Source organism: Ambystoma mexicanum, chromosome 10 (genome assembly GCF_040938575.1).
Source record: "Ambystoma mexicanum isolate Mex_15411 chromosome 10, UKY_AmexF1_1, whole genome shotgun sequence".
NCBI classification, from domain to species: domain Eukaryota; kingdom Metazoa; phylum Chordata; class Amphibia; order Caudata; family Ambystomatidae; genus Ambystoma; species Ambystoma mexicanum.
Window position 1 is genome coordinate 609,237,243 of NC_090932.1, and position 20,131 is coordinate 609,257,373.

The 20,131-nt window shown below is 44.0% G+C and overlaps 1 protein-coding gene across 5 annotated transcripts in view; it reads right to left on the reverse strand.

Annotated features, from left to right (window-relative positions):
- The window catches only part of DOCK10 (dedicator of cytokinesis 10), a 2,208,289-nt gene that overhangs the window by 693,257 nt on the left and 1,494,901 nt on the right, over positions 1–20,131 (reverse strand). For all 5 annotated transcript variants that reach the window (XM_069618176.1, XM_069618179.1, XM_069618177.1 and 2 more), the window contains exons 33-34: positions 9,248–9,364; positions 7,781–7,892 (exon numbers count right to left, since the gene is read on the reverse strand). In XM_069618176.1, coding sequence (XP_069474277.1) covers positions 7,781–7,892; positions 9,248–9,364 — 229 coding nt within the window. The remainder of the gene's footprint in view (positions 1–7,780; positions 7,893–9,247; positions 9,365–20,131) is intronic.

The window sequence follows — 20,131 nt, forward strand, 5'->3', positions numbered from 1 at the left end:
GACACGGGACAAGGACAAAGAGGGTACGGTCAAGAACACAGAATGAGGAGGAAGACTTGGGACTGAGAGGAAAACCTGGGATAAAGGGGAAGATGATTTGGGTCGAAGAGGACCCTAGCCAAAGAAGAAGAGAACTTGGGATGAGAACCTTGGATATAATAGAAGAACGCCGGGTGCAAGTGCCTGAGAAACAGATGAAGAGGTAGACTTTCTGGCAGGAGGAGGAAGAGGAATACTTTCAGTGACGCAGAGTAAGAGGAAGACTATCTGAGATGCAGCGGACGAGGGACTGTGATACGGGGGAGAATGGGAACATGGGCTTTAGAGGAGGATGAGGACCTGGGACATGGAGGAGGATAAAGACTACTTGTGATGAGGACATGGGATAAGACAGAAGAGCGTGAGGATGAGGTGGAAGAGAATGATAACTTGGACGAGGACCCTTGGACCTTGGAAGATAAAATTAAAATGGGACGTTGGAAAAGGAAATTGATGTGGGACCTTGGAAAAGGAAGAGGATGAACACACAGGATGGAGATGAAGAGGGTACGGACGAGGACCCAAGATAAATGTGAAGAAGAAGGCATGAATAAAGGAGAAGACAGGGGATAAAGGTGAAGATGTCCCAGATCAAAGAGAACCCATGACAAAGAGAACATGAACCTGGCATGAACACCTGGGATAAGGAGGAAGAGGTTCTGGGACAAAGAGGAAGACAGTCTGGGATCTAGGACGAAGAGCAAGTATTTCTGAGGCAGTAAGGGGAAGACTATTTGGGACACAGAGAAGGGTGAGGGACTGGGACACAGAGGAGGACGAAGACTACCTGTGATGAGGACATGGGATAAGACGGAAGAGGGTGAGGATGAGGTGGAAGAGAATGAGAACATGGGAACTTGAAGATGAAGAGGACCTTGAAACTTAGTAGAGATTGGGGGCCCTAGGACATTAGAAGAGAAAATTGACATCGGACCATGGTGTTTACAAGGTTCTTACCATCACAAATATGCTATTGGGTGCACTGTGTGAGCTGTCCAGGATCACATGCCAGTGAGAGTCCAAGCAGGATATTCTTTACTTATAATCTGATGGTTCAGCATTGTCTGAATTTCAGTTTCAGACAAGGGACCTCATTACGAGGTTGGCGGTAACCGTTGGTGGTAGAGGCGGGTTGCCGCCAACCTGGTAACACCATTTCCGCTGCCTGATATCCCAGTGTCACCGGAATATTACAAGTTTCGGTGGCCCGGGATGTCAGCTGGCAGGAACTTTAAGTCACAATTCTAGTGGAGTCCCATAGGACTCCACGGGAATGGGGACACGGAAGCACTGGCACTGTTGCTTCTGTGACAACCATGCCTGCAGTGGCCAGTGCTCCCGGCAGGTCAGACCTGCCAGGAGCATCGGTCCCTGCAGGTATTCTCACAGTATGCTGGTCTGAAAGGGTGCTGGTACGATGCTATCGGCACCCTTATTTCCAGACCACCAGACTTGTAATGAGGCCAATGTGTGTTATTTACCATTCAAAGAGATGGGTCTACTTAAGTTAACTTATGTCTCATTCGTTTTGAATTGAGATGAAGTGATTCATTTTTCTTTGACTTGAAAACCCAGTCAAGTGCGGAACATCAAATGAAGAATATCTTGCTTTTATGCAGGATATGTTCACCTACTGCTGAGAATAGTGTGCACAAGAGAGTGCTTCAGGGGGAGGGGAAGGGTCTAGCGGCGAAGGAGTGATTGCAGAAGTCCGCCAGGGCAGGAGCAAGGGTGTCAATATGCACCTTGATGGTTAGGGACGAACCTGTTTTGACAAGACTTTTATGGATCGAACTTGTCTAGAAATCTTGTCAGGGGAGAACAGAGGAAAGGAAGAGAAAGAGGGAGGGGAGGCAGCCGCAGGGGGACCGGAGGAAGCAGGAAGAGGAGGAGAGGATGATATGGTGGACAGGATGTCCTGTCTTTTTTTTAGATGAAATGAGAAGCCAGGGCCGTGCAAAGGGCCTGGGTGAGGACAGGAGACGTAGAGACTGCAGCAGGATTGGTGAGCTCCTTGCAGATTTTAAAGAGTGTCACCAAGTTGTTAGATGGTGCAGAGATGTGGGCTTGTTGTGGGCTCTCTTCTTAGTGTGGGCAGAGAGCCGGTATTGCCTTTGGAGCAGGCAGCAGGCCAGTTTGTCAGAGGATGCACAAGATGCCCGCCATTTCCTCTCAGCCACCCTACACTTGCGTTTAAGGGTGACGAGGTCAGAGTGGTACCAAGAGTTGCACCTGGCTTTGGGCTACAAGCAGATCCTCACGACAGGGGCAACAACGTTAAGAGTATCAGCGACAGCAGAGTGGAGTTTGGAAAGGGCTGTGTCATGATAGGAGTCAGCCAGAGCTGGAGGGGGGGAGAGAAGGTGGCAGAGAAAGCCTCAAATGACCCACGCTTCATGGGCCGGATGACCGAGAAGGTACATGGCAGTGCTACATGGCAGTGCTGTAGCTGGCTTTGTGTGAGGGGTAGAGAGGGAGAGATGCGAGGAAAGGAGAAAGTGGTCATGCCAGGAAAGAGGAGACATGGCATGGCATGAGCAGAGGGGGCAAAGTGTGTCTTCCAAGCGTTCTCCCATCCATGTTCAATAAATTGCTGTCATCAGAAGATTGCCTATTTTGTTTAAATTTAAAATCATCTCATTACCAATCCAAGGATAGAAACCTATTCATTTCATAGAGTGCTTCACCATCTGTCAACCCTACTCAACGTATTGCCCTTAAATGATAACGTTTAACTAAATCAAAGCTAACTCCCCTAATACCATGGCTACACTCTGAAGGCTGCTAGGCGCAAACAAGTGGTGTGTGCTGTCCTGGTTCCCTAATAGCAACTCCTACACTCTGCTCTTCTTGCTGGTCATTAGCTCTGCAACCACTGCAAAGAAAGCAATGGGGGCCAACACATTGGGCCTCATTACGGGTCCATCATTAACGCTGCCGATGCTACCTGCAAATTGCCGCCAGATCCTTAATATTTTACTGGCGCCTGACTTCCAGGTGCCACCGGCTCATTACAAGTCTGGTGGCCCGCGAAGTCAGGTGCCAGCAAATTGTAAGTCCCCATTCCAATAGAATCCTATGGCACTCTATTGGATTGGGGACACGGAAGCATCGGCACCGTTGCTAATGGTGCCGCTGCTTCTGTGAAGGGCTTGCCTACCATGGCTGCTGTGCCCAGCAGGGCCAGACCTGTCGGGAACAGCGGCCACAGCAGGCAAACACATAATTTGCAGGTCCCAAAATAAGGGTTCCTGTGAGCTTACCAGCACCCTTGTTTCCGGACCAGCAAACTTAGAATGAGGCCCATTCCCATTCTTTTTAAAAAAGGTTTTTCACTTTAATCTTCATTGGGTGAACCAAAAGTATGCATGGCATGGAGGCCTGAAAGGGTCATCTACTCTAAAGAGGAATACATCTGGCAGCAAAGTGGGTGTGCACATTGAATCAGATTCACATACTACTGTTGGGTATCCCACTTCAAGAATGCACACATTATTTATTTAAAAAAACTGTTGCCCAAAATATGTTTGCACCATTTGGAACCAGCAATCCCAAAATGGGACCCAATACATTTGAACAATTACCGATGTTGCCCTAAAAATAGAAAGGATTCAAAAACACACAATTTGAGAGAATGGAGTGCTGCTTTGCATCTACCTCATACTGAGTCGAGAGATGTTAACAGGCGTGCTTAAATGACTTCAGTTGTGCTATTTGCATCGCTATGACAGTCCCACTCATGCAATCACCTGTAGTGGCATCAGTTCTCAAACAAACGTAAGAAAGGCATTTTGTAACACTGCACTGGAGCAGGTGTAAGCATGTATTTCTTCAGCCACCAAACAGTGTTAGTGCTGCCCAGTGACTTTAATAGAGATTATTAAGTTTACTGCATTCATACAACGGACGACGGCAAAATCTGTTCCATATGTCCATTTCTACACCAGTGTGCTACATGCTTAATAATGGCTTACCAGCTTGTATTTCATTTGGCAGATACAAAATGCGTTGCACATGTATGAATAGTGCAAAGTTCATTGTTAGATGTGTGTGTCTCCTGCTTGGTAATGGGTATTCATCATTATATCTTATATATCAAGAGTGCCATTGTCAATGGTTTATGTCCTAACCCATTAGGGGACCAGTAGTATCCCACAGCTGTAGATGAAAGGCAGTACTTGGAGGTTGTCTTCTTGTAATGTTGGCGTGTTTGCTTTGATAGTCATGGGCTCAAAGTTGGTCATAGCGTGTTATAAAAGCTGCACCTATTTTATTTTAAGATGAGCATTTGCAAGTATTTGAGCACTCAAGTTCTACTGTTTGTGGTATTTGATGGGCTTTTCTTCAATACCATCACCAAAAGGTCCTGATTGAGTGCCCATCCTTTGTGAACTGGTAACTCACTGGTGTATATGTTTTGTGGGCGAATTTAGCTAGATTGTGTATCTATGGAAATTCATTCTTTCATTCAACTCCTGACCCATTTCAGCAACAAGCTGAGATGTGTCTTACATGTCTGCCATGTCTTGCATGAATGAGTATACAACATTAGATGAGTTGCAGTTGTATGGCCCCATGCATCTGCATTGTTTGGCACTGTGTGGTTGTTATGGAAGGTTTGAGCCAGATGCGCTGGCAGGTTTTGCATCGCTCAGCATTACGTGGCCTACTTTTTCTTGATCTGGTGGATATTCACTTTTAGTCAAGGACCTTGCTAAATGTTTTGGTTGTGTGTATACAATTAAAGGAGTTTCTTTGAACCTGTCTCTCAGCCCCTCATCCATGCGAATATTGGTTGCAGTTTCTCAACAAGTCTATCCAGTTGCATTAGTTGTGGTTGTTAAATAACCAACACAAACACATGATCTGTTTTTGCTTCTGCTGTCTCAGTATTGTGGCAGGATTTCCAATGCATAATCAAATTCCCTGTCCATTTGTCTGGTTGAGTGACTCTTTTGCAAGAAGGATGTATGGAATGTGGCAAGTTGATTGTCCCTTGCCTACTGGTCTGAACATCTACTTAGGAATTGGGTGGCCTGCCTGTAGATAATAGACTGCTTTGTGTGGCTTCAGTGGAAACTTGTCCTGTGAAGGTTGTGTTTCTGCCCCTGTATTTCTAGTATTCTGCTGATTCTAGTTGTCTGTTCCTTCTACCAGAGATAGCGGTATCCAAAAAGTGTATGCTCCTCTAGGAGTATTACATGGTAAACATAATGCAGTGGTGGAATCCATTTACTGATTCATGGAATTGGTTAAACAAATCTTTGCCTTCTATCCAAATCAAGAAAAGGGCATCAATGAATCAAAGGTCTGTTAGTTTTTGCTGGTATTGTTGTTGTAAGTACTCTTGTTCGAGGCCTGCCGTGAAAGGGTTGGCATAATGAGGTGCCATTTCTGTACCCACGACTGTTCCAGTAGTTTGTATGAAGTGTCTCTCATTAAAGAAGACTTTTCTGTTTGAGTATGAAGCTCAAAGGATCTGTGCTGCCTCTGATTGGGGTGTTTGTCTTGCTGCTCACATTTTGCAGGAATCAAAGTAGGCAAGTGACATCCAATTTGGCTAGAAGTGCATTTGATGATACACGTTCTACCTCTTGAATCTTCTTGTGGAAATATGTTGTGCCATGTATTTAAAGCTTGTTTGCCCTTAGCCATTCAAAATATCAAGACATGGCTTCAGTTAGTGTATTGTATTGAGTATAGAGACAGTCAACAGGCCAGATGTTCTGGTTTATATTTCTTTGGCAATATATAGAATATCACACGAGTCATGTTGTTTGCTCTCAGATGTTCTTCAATACTGTTTGGCATGTACTTGATGATTTGGTTCTGAAGATCTTTAGTAAACCATGGTTGGATCATCATTAAAATCCTGGTAATGTCTTGTGTCACAGAGTTGTCCATATTCTCCCTTTCATATTTCTTTGTAACCCTCACCAAAACAGCACCATGTTTATCAGCAGTTTATTAGGATTCTCTTGTTAGTTCAAAGTTTGCTAATAGCCCTTCTCTCGGTATCCAGTCATTGCATTGAATACAAAGCATTGAATGCCAAAAGTATCAGAATAAAAGCATTGAAAAAGAGAATTGAATGCATTGTTTTCAAAGGTAAACGTTTTATTTGAATTATAATGGGTTTTAAGGGGTAATAAACAGGGGTTGACGGGGGACCCCCCTTTAAAAATAAAAAAATAAAATAAATGCATTCAATGCTTTTTCGTTGCTTTTTTTTAGATGCTAAGGCATTCGATGCTTTGGCATTCGATGCAATCACTATAAACCCTTCTCTCTTGGATAAGGTTCAGCTTTGTTGAATTGTTTCAAGAAATTGTCCAGTTCAAACCTTTTTTGGGCATTAATAATCTGGAGGAATCTTCTGTTCATTGTTCTGTCCATGGTAGTATTATTTGAGATATAAACATTGAATGTAGTCTTCAACTTCCCTGCACAATTACATGCTATCCATTGCTTCCCTGGAGCACAATGTCACTCCTTTGGAGTGCAGAGATTCGTTAGCATGCGTAAGTTCATGCCTGCAAAGTTTTAGTAGCTGCTACTTCATTTGTGGTGAGAACTCCCATTGGGTCCTCAATATTGGCTGTATTTGGTTTGCAAATCACTGTTTCAGGGGATGCCATGATCCGTACCTGCCCTCGGGCCACCCTGGATTCACCCTGCCTCTTTCCTTTTAGGTGATGTTGTTTCCTGGTGGTCTGAATCTAATTAATTTTATGCTCATTGTTGAATTTCAACACAAGTTCTGATGTGAAATAGCCAGTAAAATAGTGTGATGTATCTATGCAATCAAGCCACACATGTATTGCATTGGATGGATATATTCTTAGCACTGCGATACATACTGTGAACGCTCAAATGTTGCTTGTTTGCGTATAAATGTTGAAACAAATCTTAACAATGCAGTGTCTTCTACCTAAGCAGATGTGAGTCAACCCATTACAGAGAGAGCGAAATATATCTTCTCAGTGCTCACCCTCTATGAATAGGATTCTGGTTTAAGTTGTCCTTTTAATTATGCTAAACTAATGCGTTTGTTTAAAAATAAGTAGCACATTCATAAACATTAATTTTATCGTTCTCAATGTTAGATTGAACCGCTTAAAACAGTGAAACCAAAATAGGAATTTTAGGTGATGATTTATAATCACAATTTAGTGGATGAATATTCCAAGAACATTTGGTTTATGTTTGTCGCGTCTATTATATCAAAATTAAGATCGAGTGTCATATTGTCAGGATTTTTAATAGAACTTCAATCCAGATTCTTCTTGCTTCTAGAGCTGCAAATGATCTTTCATATTACCCCATTTAATGGCAAAGAATGTATCAATTTTAGAGGGATGAATGGCTGAGTCACACATCCCGGAATTTGATCTTGTGAAGTGCAGGTGACGGGGCTTTAACCTGTGAACTACGCACCTAAAAAAGTCTCACAACAGATGTTTGGTTTATGAAAGTTTAACCGATTGAAAACGTATCCACCAGAATGAGTGTGCATTAAATTGCCAATGCGCTATGTTAATGATTTAGAAGTAAAAAACGAAACACATTGAAAATGGAGATAGATGCAAAGAGGAAAAACACACACGAGATGGAATGCATGATAGCACTTTGTGATTAAACTTGTTTACAAATGTGCACACGTATTTTAAACAAGACAAGCATATAACACATATGAAAAGCAATCCCAAGTATACGAATATATGTTCTATGCATGTGGTACCTGCTATCGAGTTCAGTACATCTTTTGAAAAGGACGTATCCACAGAGTTTGCATGTTTCATTGCTGCCTGATTCTGAGATCCTCCGGAGGTGCTTATGTCGTCTCTTGAACCCTACATTTTGAAACAAGGAAATGTGAAATCTCTCAATTCTAGCCCAGTCTGCAAGTGTAAATTAACCAGGTTTAATCATTGTGCTAATATTGCTTTTTGAGATCCGAAGAGGTAACTGACGGCTTGCATTAAAGCAAACACTAATGGGGAGTTGGTGCAGCATCTAGAAGCATGCAATGAGGTCATTGACGCCAAGCACGAACTAGACCCATTAATTGAGGTGCAGAGAGTACTTTTGCTGTGCAAAGTCACTTTGTTCCACTTTGTGAGCTAGGCCCAGGCAAAGTGTATTTTTCCAGTGCAAAGTCACTTTGCTCTGTGCCAAACGTTCTATGAATTAGGCCCTGTGAGTGGTATTACAGAAAGGTTGCATTGGTGCAAAAATGTGTTGAACGAATAGGTTTGCACTTGGTAAATGTTTCCCCCAGTGCTAATTACGCATTCGCTGGTGTAAAGTTTCTGAAACACTGCCCTGTATCTCCAGCACGTCACTTTTGAAAGTAGCAATCTGTGCCCTGAGGGACAGGCGTTCACTCACAAGGGGGCATATTTCTGCAATGAGGCTCCCATCATTAATGTTAGCCTTTCAGGGAGACCTGCAATACACTTTAAGCACACCCAAGCTGGACGCACATACATGGCCAATCATCACCATACTCCAGGAATTTTAGTATGTACTTACAACCCTTTCTCTATTTGCAGCAGCATTTATAAACTCCATGCGTACGGCAGCAGTGGTGCGGCAAGCTAAAGCCTTCTTAGACCCTTACGTGTTGCGGGCAAGTATTCAAAGTGAGTACATTAAGTGTTCTTAAACGAGACATCCCCAAACACAATGGAAACGCCACTAACAGTAATACCCCTTATGTGTGGCAATAGGCATCAGTCATTTATTTTGAGTAGTTGTGTATATGCATTTTTGGATGCACCACCATAAAAACCTTTGTAAATGTGTTGACAGTTGTGCAAATTACAATTTTCACCAGTAAAGATTAAAAGAGTACATAACTCTTTGTTAGCTGGAAAATAGTACACAAATCTGTGTGTCCATATGTATGTGTGTGTGGGCGTGTGTAATTTTCTTGTGGCAATAGCAGTTTTCCATTAAGCATATGCAACATGCCCAGGAGCCAACTGTCAGTAATGAAAGAAATGCAAAGGACCAAAGTATAACACGGGACATCGTTACTGATGGCCTTCTGCCATTAACATGGAGGGGGACATATATTCTATTTTCCTAGGAAACGGTCTGCTCTTTAAGGAGGCTTTTACCTGGACAAATATTAAGCTCTGCTCAGTAAGCATATTAGGTTCAGGTTGTGATCTCAAAATAAGTTGTAATGAGAGTAAACTACCTGGTTTGATGTGTTAATACTGAAAGGAAAAACCTCTTTTATAAAAATCCCAGGCATATTATCCAGAAGCATGCCGTACAGAGGTAGGTACAATGTTGCTATCCGCGACTGTCTTTCCTGAAAAGCAACACATTAGAGAAAAATTAGGATCTCGGATCTCAAACAAATGTAAAGACACTTTAGCTGTACATACACGTAACCTTTTCAAAAGCCATTTCAAAATGTTTTAAAAGGGAGCGATTTTAGAGTACAATATAAACCATATGAGATACACTTGAAGCAAAGACCTCCTGGAGTCCATGCAAAAGTTGATTCGTAGTTGAAGGAAACGTATTTGTTAGACGCATCAATCACTAATATGTTCAGCTTCAAGGCGCTACATTAACAATACAAAACGCTACACAAAATAGATTAAAATAACACAAAATGTCATAAATACATTGCGCTCTATTGTAGATATTCTACTACCTCATACGTATTAAAGTTATTACCAAAAATAACCAGAAATATATAGAGAAGGGGTGGGTGTGCCTGATAAACAACCATTTTCCTTTCTAAGCACTCTTATGGTAAATAGTGGGAATGGCCATTGTGGAATTTATTCTTACAAAATTCAACCTGACGGACTTAAGCTCACAAAAATAAATTCTGATGAAAGTTTACTAGACGAAACAAGAACAGGTTGAAAAAACACAGATTTGATATCAGCAGGCATGCAGCAGGGCACTGCATGCCTTAAAAGAAAATGTAATGTTACTCAAAATACAAATAAGAGGGTGCGTTAGCAGAGGATGGCAGAGGAGTAGAATGAGGAGATACACAAAGCAAAGGTGACGCATGGAAGGCCATCCTCATCGTGCCCAAGGTTAAAACGAGTCAAAGTGGAAATGGGATAGTGCATTGGAAGTAAGGGGAATGGGAGGGTTTATATAAAGACGTGCTAAAAAAAGGAATGAAACAAGTGAAAGAACAGATGGAAAAAGGGAATAATAAAACAGGTCTACGATTATTTTAGTAATTATTTAAAAAAATGACAATAGCTTGAGAGTTCCAAAATCATAACCTGTTTATTATTAACATAATTGGTGGGTACAATTGTATGTAATTATTTTTGTCCGAAATCTTAGAACCCACATTGAATAGATATTTTCTTTTAATAGATATGTTTTTGAAAATGATGGCCGTTAAAATCGCAGCTGCCATTTTACACTGCCTGACAATGTACATTTTGATGATCAGGGTTTCTCACGTGTGTAGAAATGTTCATGTTTCCTCAATGCTTCAACTACTGAAGGTCATAACTTCATGCATACATTGACTTTCCTGTAAGAATTTAAAATGCTGTACACAGTTTATCACAGGTCTTTTATTCTATGGGCCAAATTCTGATTCAAAAGATGTCATGGATCGCTGTGAGATGCATAATCACAGGAGGACAAACTTGCCCTATCACGCATCACGTTGTAATATACAAATTCAGAAAGATGGGCACATAACATGCAAACTACTCTGTTCAAAATTCAGATTGAAAACGTTCACAAATCAGTGGAACAGTCTGTCAGATTTCACAATGTTCGAAAATAGCATGCAAATGCCGAAATTCCCTACAACCTCACACGTTCATGCAGTTGTGCATGCTTTTCGTGAAAATATCAACACTTGCATCACGTTACGTAAAGATGTGTGCATGTCACGGATGCATGAAAACAGCATTCATGCCAATTAAAACGTCAAAAAAAGAAAAGGCCATGAGGACACTCCGTGGACCTGTGACACCTGAAATGGCAGGAAAGAAGGAAAAAGCAAGTATGCAGAGAAGGGACACAAGGTCAGGAACCTCCTGGAGCCTGAGGGGGATGACCTCATTGCATTTATGGGGGAGCATGAAGGTATCGTATTCAATCTGCCTGGCAACAAACAATCACGAAAGTGTAAAATGCCCTGTGGCAAGAGTTCACCACCAACAGCAACGCCCTGTGTGTTCGCATGCCCCGTCAATGTTGTGAAGAAGCACTGGGCTGATGTGATGCCAAGGGCAAAGGTAAGGGTTAGCAAAGGAAGCAGCAGGTCAGTGGCTTGGGTGGTGGCCCCAGCTTACCAAATATGATGCTGTAGAAGCACGGATCAGAACTGCCCATAACGAGGTGAACAAGTGTATGACCTCTGGGGTAGTGATTTGCAAGTTGAGCACTTGTGGGGGTGAGTGGGTCAGGAAGAGTGGTAGTGGAAGGGGTTACCTGCCAACAAATATACTCAGACATGCAACATAGCAGGAGAAGCTCAATGGGCGTTAGTATGTGAAATAGTGCTATGACCAGTGGCGGCTGCTTATAAAGGGCGGGGGGGCGTCGCCCCACCAGAGAGCAGAGAGCACGTCAGTGTGCTGTAAAAAGAGTGTTCACGTTCCGTTGGATGCATGCATATTTTTTTTTTTGCAGCGCTGCCTGAAACCAAAATAAATGAATGCTGCTCCAACAGAGGCTCTCTGCTTTTCATGGCTTGCCGGGCTGTTCCAGAGGGGCGCGTACCCTTTTACGCAGCCTTTTCCAATGTTAAGTGCGTGGAGCTCGTAGCTCCACGCACTCTACGTAACCCCCATGGCAGTGCAAAGGCTGGCGGGGCGCTAGAGTGGTGGCCCCGTTAGTAATAAAGTGTGCGCAATCAGCGCACCTGCTCTGGACTTCGGCATAGTAATAGCCAATCACTGAATGTCATTGGCTGTTTTCCAGCCAATGACATTAATGTGACTGGGCGCACGCAGCGTGCAGAAGGAAATCCGGTTCCACCTTCTCACTTAGTCGTATGTTGAGTGGACTCTGTGTGAAGAAGCGCAAAGAAGACGTCACAACACTCGAGAAGCTGCTCTGAGAACAGCAGTCAACTGAGCTGCAGAGGGTCCATAGGACGTATCTCCGGTAAGTGTGTGTGGCTTAACCTGGTGATGGCGGTGCCCACCCAGCCCGGCCTTCATTCCCCAGGGACAGTGCTCCCAGGACGGTCCTGGAGCCCTGCCCTGGGGAATCCACGGCAGGCCTATTACTCCAATCGATGTGTTTAGGTGTAGAAGTATGATTTCATGACGAGCAGCATCAAACTACATAAACCATGGTGTTTGTGTAACACAAACACGGTTTGTGTAGTTTGATGCTGCTCGACTAAACATGCAACCGCCTGGCTGTTCACGGCCAAATAAATGCTGCATATACAGGTGCCGCACATCCTCATATAATTGAAACTGGACATCCGCCGTTTTGCCACGTTCACGTCCCGACAGCAAATAGCCGCTTGAGCACTCAGCTCCCACCTGCTGTTTGGTCAGATGCTCTACTGTCACGAATTTTAGCTTAAAATGCACATTCTCTTGCGCGGCCAATACAGTATGTGGGTGTGAACTTGTACAGTAGCTGGCTGCAAACTACCACAGCAGAGCCTTGCCAAACATGCTCTCTGCTCTATGGGGCACAAAGTGTCCTTCAATGCCCCATTACTCTCCCTGCATCTAATTACGACTACATCCATAGGAACATGTGAAAACAAAACACTGACAAACGCTGTCGCTTCACAGATTCCCTCACTCGTCTTCCATACGGAAACTGTTGCGGGCTGTTAACCCAATGGAGTCACACATAAATGAAACGCTGGCCGGCCCTTTACCCTTAACCTGCCGGCAGCCTTGAAGAAAGCGAAGAATGCACGTTCGCTCACTGTACGAACACTGCGATCCCATCGCCAACACCCACAGCATATTGGTGACATCACCACTCTGAGGACCGCGGTGGTGGAGGTCGGACCTGGGCCAGACAAACCACTGCAACAAAACTATGGGCCTTTCCAGGGATGTAAGGTGAGCCTCACCAAGTAACCTCCCACTTGCTTGCGCTGAATCGCCACAAAGATAAGAGCACAGAATAAATCCCTTGCGTGCCGATGTTCATTTGAACGTGAATTTGCTAATGCCATGGGGCCAGATAAAGGTATGAAATGGACAGTGAAAAGCTGTTGTGCATTTAGAGAGGGCAGCCAGTGTGTGACCATGCACTACCACTCCACTCCCAGAAAGAAAAGTACAGAACTTGAAAGGAGATGTCACCATTATTTTGCTACTGATTAAAAATGTTCATCAAGACTGTAAAGCTGAGATTCCCCATTCCCGACCCAATCCCTACCTTTCCTTCCTCCGCGACAAAAACGGTGTGAATGGAAGTCTGTTACATGAAACGCTGTCTGTCTGATATTTAGTTGATAGCCCCTCCTGATTTGTCATAGGTGTCCGACCCCTTATTGACTTCATTTAGGAAAAGTTACTTGATATTATGCATAAACATCCTCTATATGGAAGACAAAACTTTACTTTTAATAGGGTTTTGCTCTTACCCCAAAACAATCCCCCCTCGCCCTTTACAGGTCAATGAGCAATGAGTCAATGAGTCAATGAGCACATTGTATTCTCTAGCTTCCACGTGAAAATCTCCCCTTTTGTGATCGCAAACATTGGCATCTAGAACCTGCATATGATCTCTAATGGTGTTAATCACACTTCTAAGAAGTGTAATAAAGAGGCAAACAGTGTATCTACATCGAAAGGGATAAGGGCAGAGCAGGGGTGGACTGGGAACCAAAAGAGGACCTGGAAATAATTTTAAAAGTGGCCCTCATTTTACACAATTTCAGCAAGTCAAACCTTTTTCCTATGACAAATGTTGGACATAAAATAGGTCACCACACAAAAGAGGCCCAGGATGCAGAGGCCTAAACGGACATCTCCAGAGTTTCCTATAGGCCAGTCCACCCTTGGGGCAGAGTCAGCATGGCCGAGAACCAAACTTGCCAACTTCATGCTACAACCATTTCTAGGCAATTGCTTAACTGGCGATCCACTCTACTAGCCTCAGCCCTTCTCTGAATGTCTGTCACCCTTCCTCTTTTTCTCCCCTTCCTGTTCTTACACTTGCTCCCTTTCTCATCTTAAGGGCCTGTGCCATTTAGCCGCATGTGAAGCCAGGGGGGACATAGTTTCAGTCTGTGTTATTTTGAATAAAAACTCTCAAGGACATACAAATCATTGTGATGCTGCCTCTATATATTGCATAGTAATCTTATTTTTTTCAGTGAGCTCAGAGGGTCTCATGGGATGTGTTTGTGTAACATATTGAACGACAGCTTTCTGTGACATCTGGGCATGAAAATGTTCTTTTTGTGTGGCAGTGACAGCCTGTGGTAGCAGCATCAGGCCCTACGTCAGAGTATTTCAGTATTTTTTTTAATGGGCCTTCACGCCTTCGGAGTGTGGGGGTGTATTTGTATGTAAAACTAATGCTTTTTTATGTCAAATTTCTGTGGGTTTGGACAAGCCATTTTTCCAAATATTTCACAGAGGAGAAGGCCCACACACTCCCTTTATGTGGGTTGGGCTCGTGGGTTGGGCTCGCTCGCTGCGCTCGCTCCAAAATTCGCCCAGATAAATTTACGCCCCACCACCTTTCAAAGTCACCAGCCGCCACTGGCTATGACCTTTACATCTGAGGACCAAAGAATGTGACTAATTCGACCACTATTTTTCGCAGATGCTGCGAAATAGGAAGAAGAGGATATTGACCCTTCTTGAGACATGCTGGCACTTATAGCATAAGGGATATATGGACAGGGCAGTGTTGTAAACAATTTAAAATAGCAAAATCGAAAACATTAGTGCTCGTGCCCATTTTCAGAAACACACCATAAAATTGTCTATACTACAATGGCTAACAATGGCCAGAGAAGATAAGTGGGAAACACCCCCTTTGTCATGGAGCATGATACTCGTCCACAACCAGACCAACTGAAACAGGAGCCTAAACGAGTTTCTACAAACCAAGGACAATGGAAGAGATGCCCCGGCACCAAATGGCCATCAGCACGCAGGTGGCATCAATCAGGAGCGAATGGAGGGAGGCTCGCAGGGCATGGACAACACGTATGCCTTCAGTAGGCAGGCCGTGGCATAGACTAAGTATACTCCACTGCAATTATCGCACAGGGATATTTGCCTGAAGTTGCAAAAACATGCTAGAGCCATAGAGAAAGAAAACCGTCTTGCGTCTTCTCTCAAGAAAAATATGGCTGCCACTTCAAGCTGCAAATATACACCCAGAATGGGCCATGGACATGGAACTTGGCCAGCAAACATTGTCGTTGCAGTGCCTCTGCCAACACTGGCTGCTGTCCAAGAGGGACAACACAGTGCCAAAGTAATTGTCCCCAGCCTAAGATGCAGCCAGAGGCAGAAGCGGCATGAATGGCAGAAGAGAACATGCTTCTTGGATGAAGGTAAATGTTTCGTTTGAGGTGTGTTTGTGTGGGGTGGGGGAAATGGGGAGGGAAGACATTTCAACCTCTATGTCCTTTTCTCCTGCACCAAATAACAGCCGTCAGAGTGCTGCCCATGGATCTTACAGTAAACCACTTAAAGACAAATATGTGGCACCTGCTTTAGGCCAAGGGATGTGCATCCAGCTTCATGCGGCACTTTGAGGAAACCACACTCTGCTTTGTGTCTTCCCTGCTCCTCACCTCATCAATTTCCCAGTTAAGAACCCCCTGAAGGATGTCAGCATCATTCTGAAACTAGAGATATCTAGATGCCTGAACCACAGGTGAGGAGGGGAGGTGTGGCTGTGTGAGAGGGTTCCTTGGCATGTTGGAGATACAAGGTGTTACTCTGGGGAGAACCAGCAAGACAGTTGACTTCATGCTTTAATAACCTGACGAACACTGTTCATTTCCTTCAGGGGTATTGCCCTGATCGTAACATTCCCAGAAAGGCCCACAAAGCACAACACTTAAGCAAGTTACAGTCAGCTTGCCAAACTGCATATTAATGTGGCATATCTCAAGCAGCCTTTTCTCTATATCAATAATGTATGGCTCCCATAACCCTTGGCCCTTTGCATGTGGTAATCTGTAGGGTCCCCAGACTGTCCTCTCCACTCAGCTGCCAATTTCCATATCTGTGTTGCACAAGGAGTACAATGCATCTCTCTAAGAGACAGCGAGAGAGAGAAAGAAAGGGAAAGGAAGAGAGAGGGGGGAAGGAAGAGAGGGGTGTTAAGTAATACGAGTAGTAAAACAAACAGCAATAGCGCAAATACTTCAAAATAAAAGAATGTCCAATCAAGGTAATTTAAAAATATACATATTTTAATTAAACAATAAAAATGCAATCAACTAACTTAAAGCACTAACCAAAACCCACCCATATAGAGAGAGCACAAAAAAATGAAGACCTGGTACAGTATGACACTGAGTAGTTGAGCAGTTTTGATCGGGCAAGCAATTGCAGCAATGTCACTGTTTAAAGGCAATGTCTTTCAGATAAAGGTGGAAAAGAGAGACAACATGTCACTATGGTTACAGAAAGTCTACCAGGGGTACAAGATCTCTTAACAGTACATTATTATCTGTCATGGATGGTTTGATAGCAGTCTATCCAGCTTCAAGTTGCGTTTGTCCAGTGACAACTCAGTATCGAGTTGGCATTGATATGATGCTCTGTGCACTTTCGAGTCGGCCTTCGACACAATGTGGTTTGATGAGTTCCACAGGTTTGTGGGTGTTTAAGTCGTGTGAAGATAATGGTTCCTTTGGTCAAGTTGATGTGTGACACAATGTCTTTCAGAGGTTTGAATCGGTGGTCAAGACCGGTTGAGATAAGGCAATGTTGTATCAATGTGGTGCTCTAGTTGGGAGATTCTGCAGCAACAACCGTTGTACAAGTCGAGGCTGTGAGGAGCACTACTTGTGCAAGGTGATGTTGAACCAGTTCAAAGCTGCAACAAGTGCCAAAAGCAGCATGTTTGGTCCTGTAACAGCTCAAAGGCATCGAGTCTGTTCGAAGGAGATCAACTGCGGCTGGCAAGCATCAAAACAACGGGATTAAAGGTTGCTTTGACTTCCCCAGGTTGCTTTGAGTCCCAATTCATGGGGCCCTAGGAAAAGGTCAGCCCTGCTTGCTCTGCATAATCAGTTCAGGTTAACTGCTAACTACAAGGGTTCCTTCACATGCGTAAGAGCCTAGTTCCTGAGTAGCTGGGTTGACAGCAGTTCACCCCAATGTTCCCTGGAGAACATTAGGGACAGAGCTCTCCTCTGCTTTGCGTGCCTTATACCTTCACCTGTCTTTCAGAGGACTTTGGAATCTACTGCACTCCCAGCAGAGACGCAAAAGTGTATTAATCTTTTTCTGATGTCAAAACTTGAGTCAAATAAGGGGTGGGAGACCCCCGCCTTATAAAGGCAAAATGTCAGTGGGAAATTTCTCTAAGCCAGCTGTATGGGCCCCAATCCTTGTTGCTGTAACAAGTGACCCTGGCCTTTGTAAATCACAGGCAGAGTATCTTACTATGCAGGAAATGGAGGGCGCAGGCAGAAAGTGTGCTCCAACAAAAAAACAAGGTGGTATAACCCCCTCTCTGGTCCACTTTGCCTCTCTGGATTCTCTAACTCTGCCCCTTCCCAAGGCTTATGACTTCTAATTGTGTGTCGAGATGTGTTAGGCTAGGGGATGCCATGCTAGGTGAAACTATGCCATGGCACCAATTCTAGGACCACAGTTATCTAGTCAGTTTCCTGGGGCCTCCAGTCTGACTGCCCACTGTTAGGAACTTGAGGGTGTCCTCACATCCTTCTCCCTGATATCCTTTGCTCAGGTGGCCAGGGAAGGGCCATCTCTTTTGGATCCCGACCCTTAGGGAGGATCACCTGGGTAGTGTAGACTTGGGCAATGGAAGGGGGATGTCCTTGGGTGAGATGCAGTATTCCCCATTTCCATTTCATGATGAACCTTCAGTCCCAGCAGCCTTTGTGGGCTATCGTCATCCCGTCCCGTTTTCTTCCTTTCAGGATAACCCTGGGACATGTCATCAATGTATTGACTCTAGGAAGAGGTTAAATAGGCGGATATTTCCTTATTCAGGGAGGGTAAACACATATACACCCCCTAATATTGTTTCAGAGAAACATCAGGCCAAAATAGTAAAAACCTTATCGAGATTTGTGCATAGTGACCCTCAGTCACACCACTCTAGTACTGGGACGAGGAAGGGGCGACTAGAAGTGATACACACTCACATTCAGTTACACCACTACATTACTGAGATGAGGAAGGGACCTGGAAACTATTGCAAGGATCAGGCATTTCCAGAGAATAGAAGTGTGGTCAAGCATTTGAACTTAAGGGCTCCCACCTGCAACCTGTTAACAGGTCACGGGTGCATAAAAGTTGGAGCCATCAGCAAGAGAGGGGAAACCAGCAGGAGAGAAACCGAGCTGGGAGACAGGCTTGAAAGGGGAGATTTCTTGCCCAAGAGGGGACCTCCGAGGAGAGTCCTGCCTGGAGGTCAGGATGCCGGCTACTGCAGGGGAGAAACTGAGATGCCAGGGCCCGAGCGGGTCATGAGAGGGTTGAAGCCGCTAGAGTCTCCTCTGCCTTGTACCTACAGGTGGAGCGATGGGGCACGGAACACTCCCAAGTGCTGCAGGCCACAGGTAGCATCCATTTGTGAAGAGCGGAGCTACTGGCAACCCACAGCAAAGTTTGCAGAATGCGAGCACTGATCATGTAGCTCCCGAGAAGTGTACATGGAGCCGTAGAATGCCAGGAGAAAGAAGAGAGAAGACACCGGGAGGAGTAGCCAAGGGCCAGTGAGTGAATTGAAGGGAACACCGTACCTTGCTGTATTTTGTTTTAATTTATAAAACACATACAGTGCTTTTATAACTGTGTATTTCAGAAGAGTGCAAACACACCCTTGTTCAGTTACGTCTGTGGCATATCACCGTTCTGAAATAAAGTTCTTAGAATGGGAGTGGGATCTGTAGCCTTTTAAAAACGTTTAATCTGCGAAGCAAATGATGATGTGTTGTAGAGAACATACTAACATTGACACATGATTGTTTAATTAAGCACGAACATCAACAGATGAGTCATAGAATGTTTCAAAGAGCATCTGAAGATCAGAAGTAGAAGAGTGAATGACCACAATAACAATTCATCATCATATAACTCATTGAAAGTGCCTCTTCCATGCCCTAAACTATTATCCCCTCTATGAAATGTGCCAGGGGAACCATGATAACTACTTCAATGGTTGAATTAATCCCATGTGTGGAACAAAAACTTAACACAAAGCAGCAGTTTACTGCCAGTCGCACATCTAATTCGCTTCATGCTGAGGCCCCAATACTCAGGAAGAAATACATGTCATCATAAGTGTCAGATGCGTCTCCAGGATTGCATGGCAAGATGCAAAGGATACAACTATACACATCTTACCTAATTACCGCACACCAGCAACAAAGCCATATATGTCTATTTAGCGAATTCAGGGCACATAAATGAAACAACATTCTTGATCATCCTAAACAGTAATTGTTCTCTGTAAATCCCATGTTCTCTTTTTGTTGCTTGTATTTTATGATTGCGAATTGAGGTATCTAGTGTTTCTCTTTTGTAAAGGCCACATGACAGACTGAGACCGGTTCAGTGGCATTGCTTACATAAACATATGATTATCCAAGGAAAATGTTGAGAGTGCCCATTCTATTGCCTGAGAACCACTGCCGTTGGATATAAATAAGAAAAAAGTAGAATTTAAGGTGATGTCCTGGAGTGTATCAGGGGTTAAAGGCTGTTGATGGATTTAGAATGGGTCAGGTCTGTTCATGTATATGATCTTGTATGTCTACATGAAACATGGGCAGTGGATAATATGGAGCTGCAGGGTTTCAGCTCTTTTTGTAAAAATGCAGCAAAGGGCACCAGAGGAAGACCCAAAGGTGTGTTGGCTATATTGGTCAGCCCTGTATTGGACCTTAATATTAAAATGATCCCTTCATGCTCGGATGGCC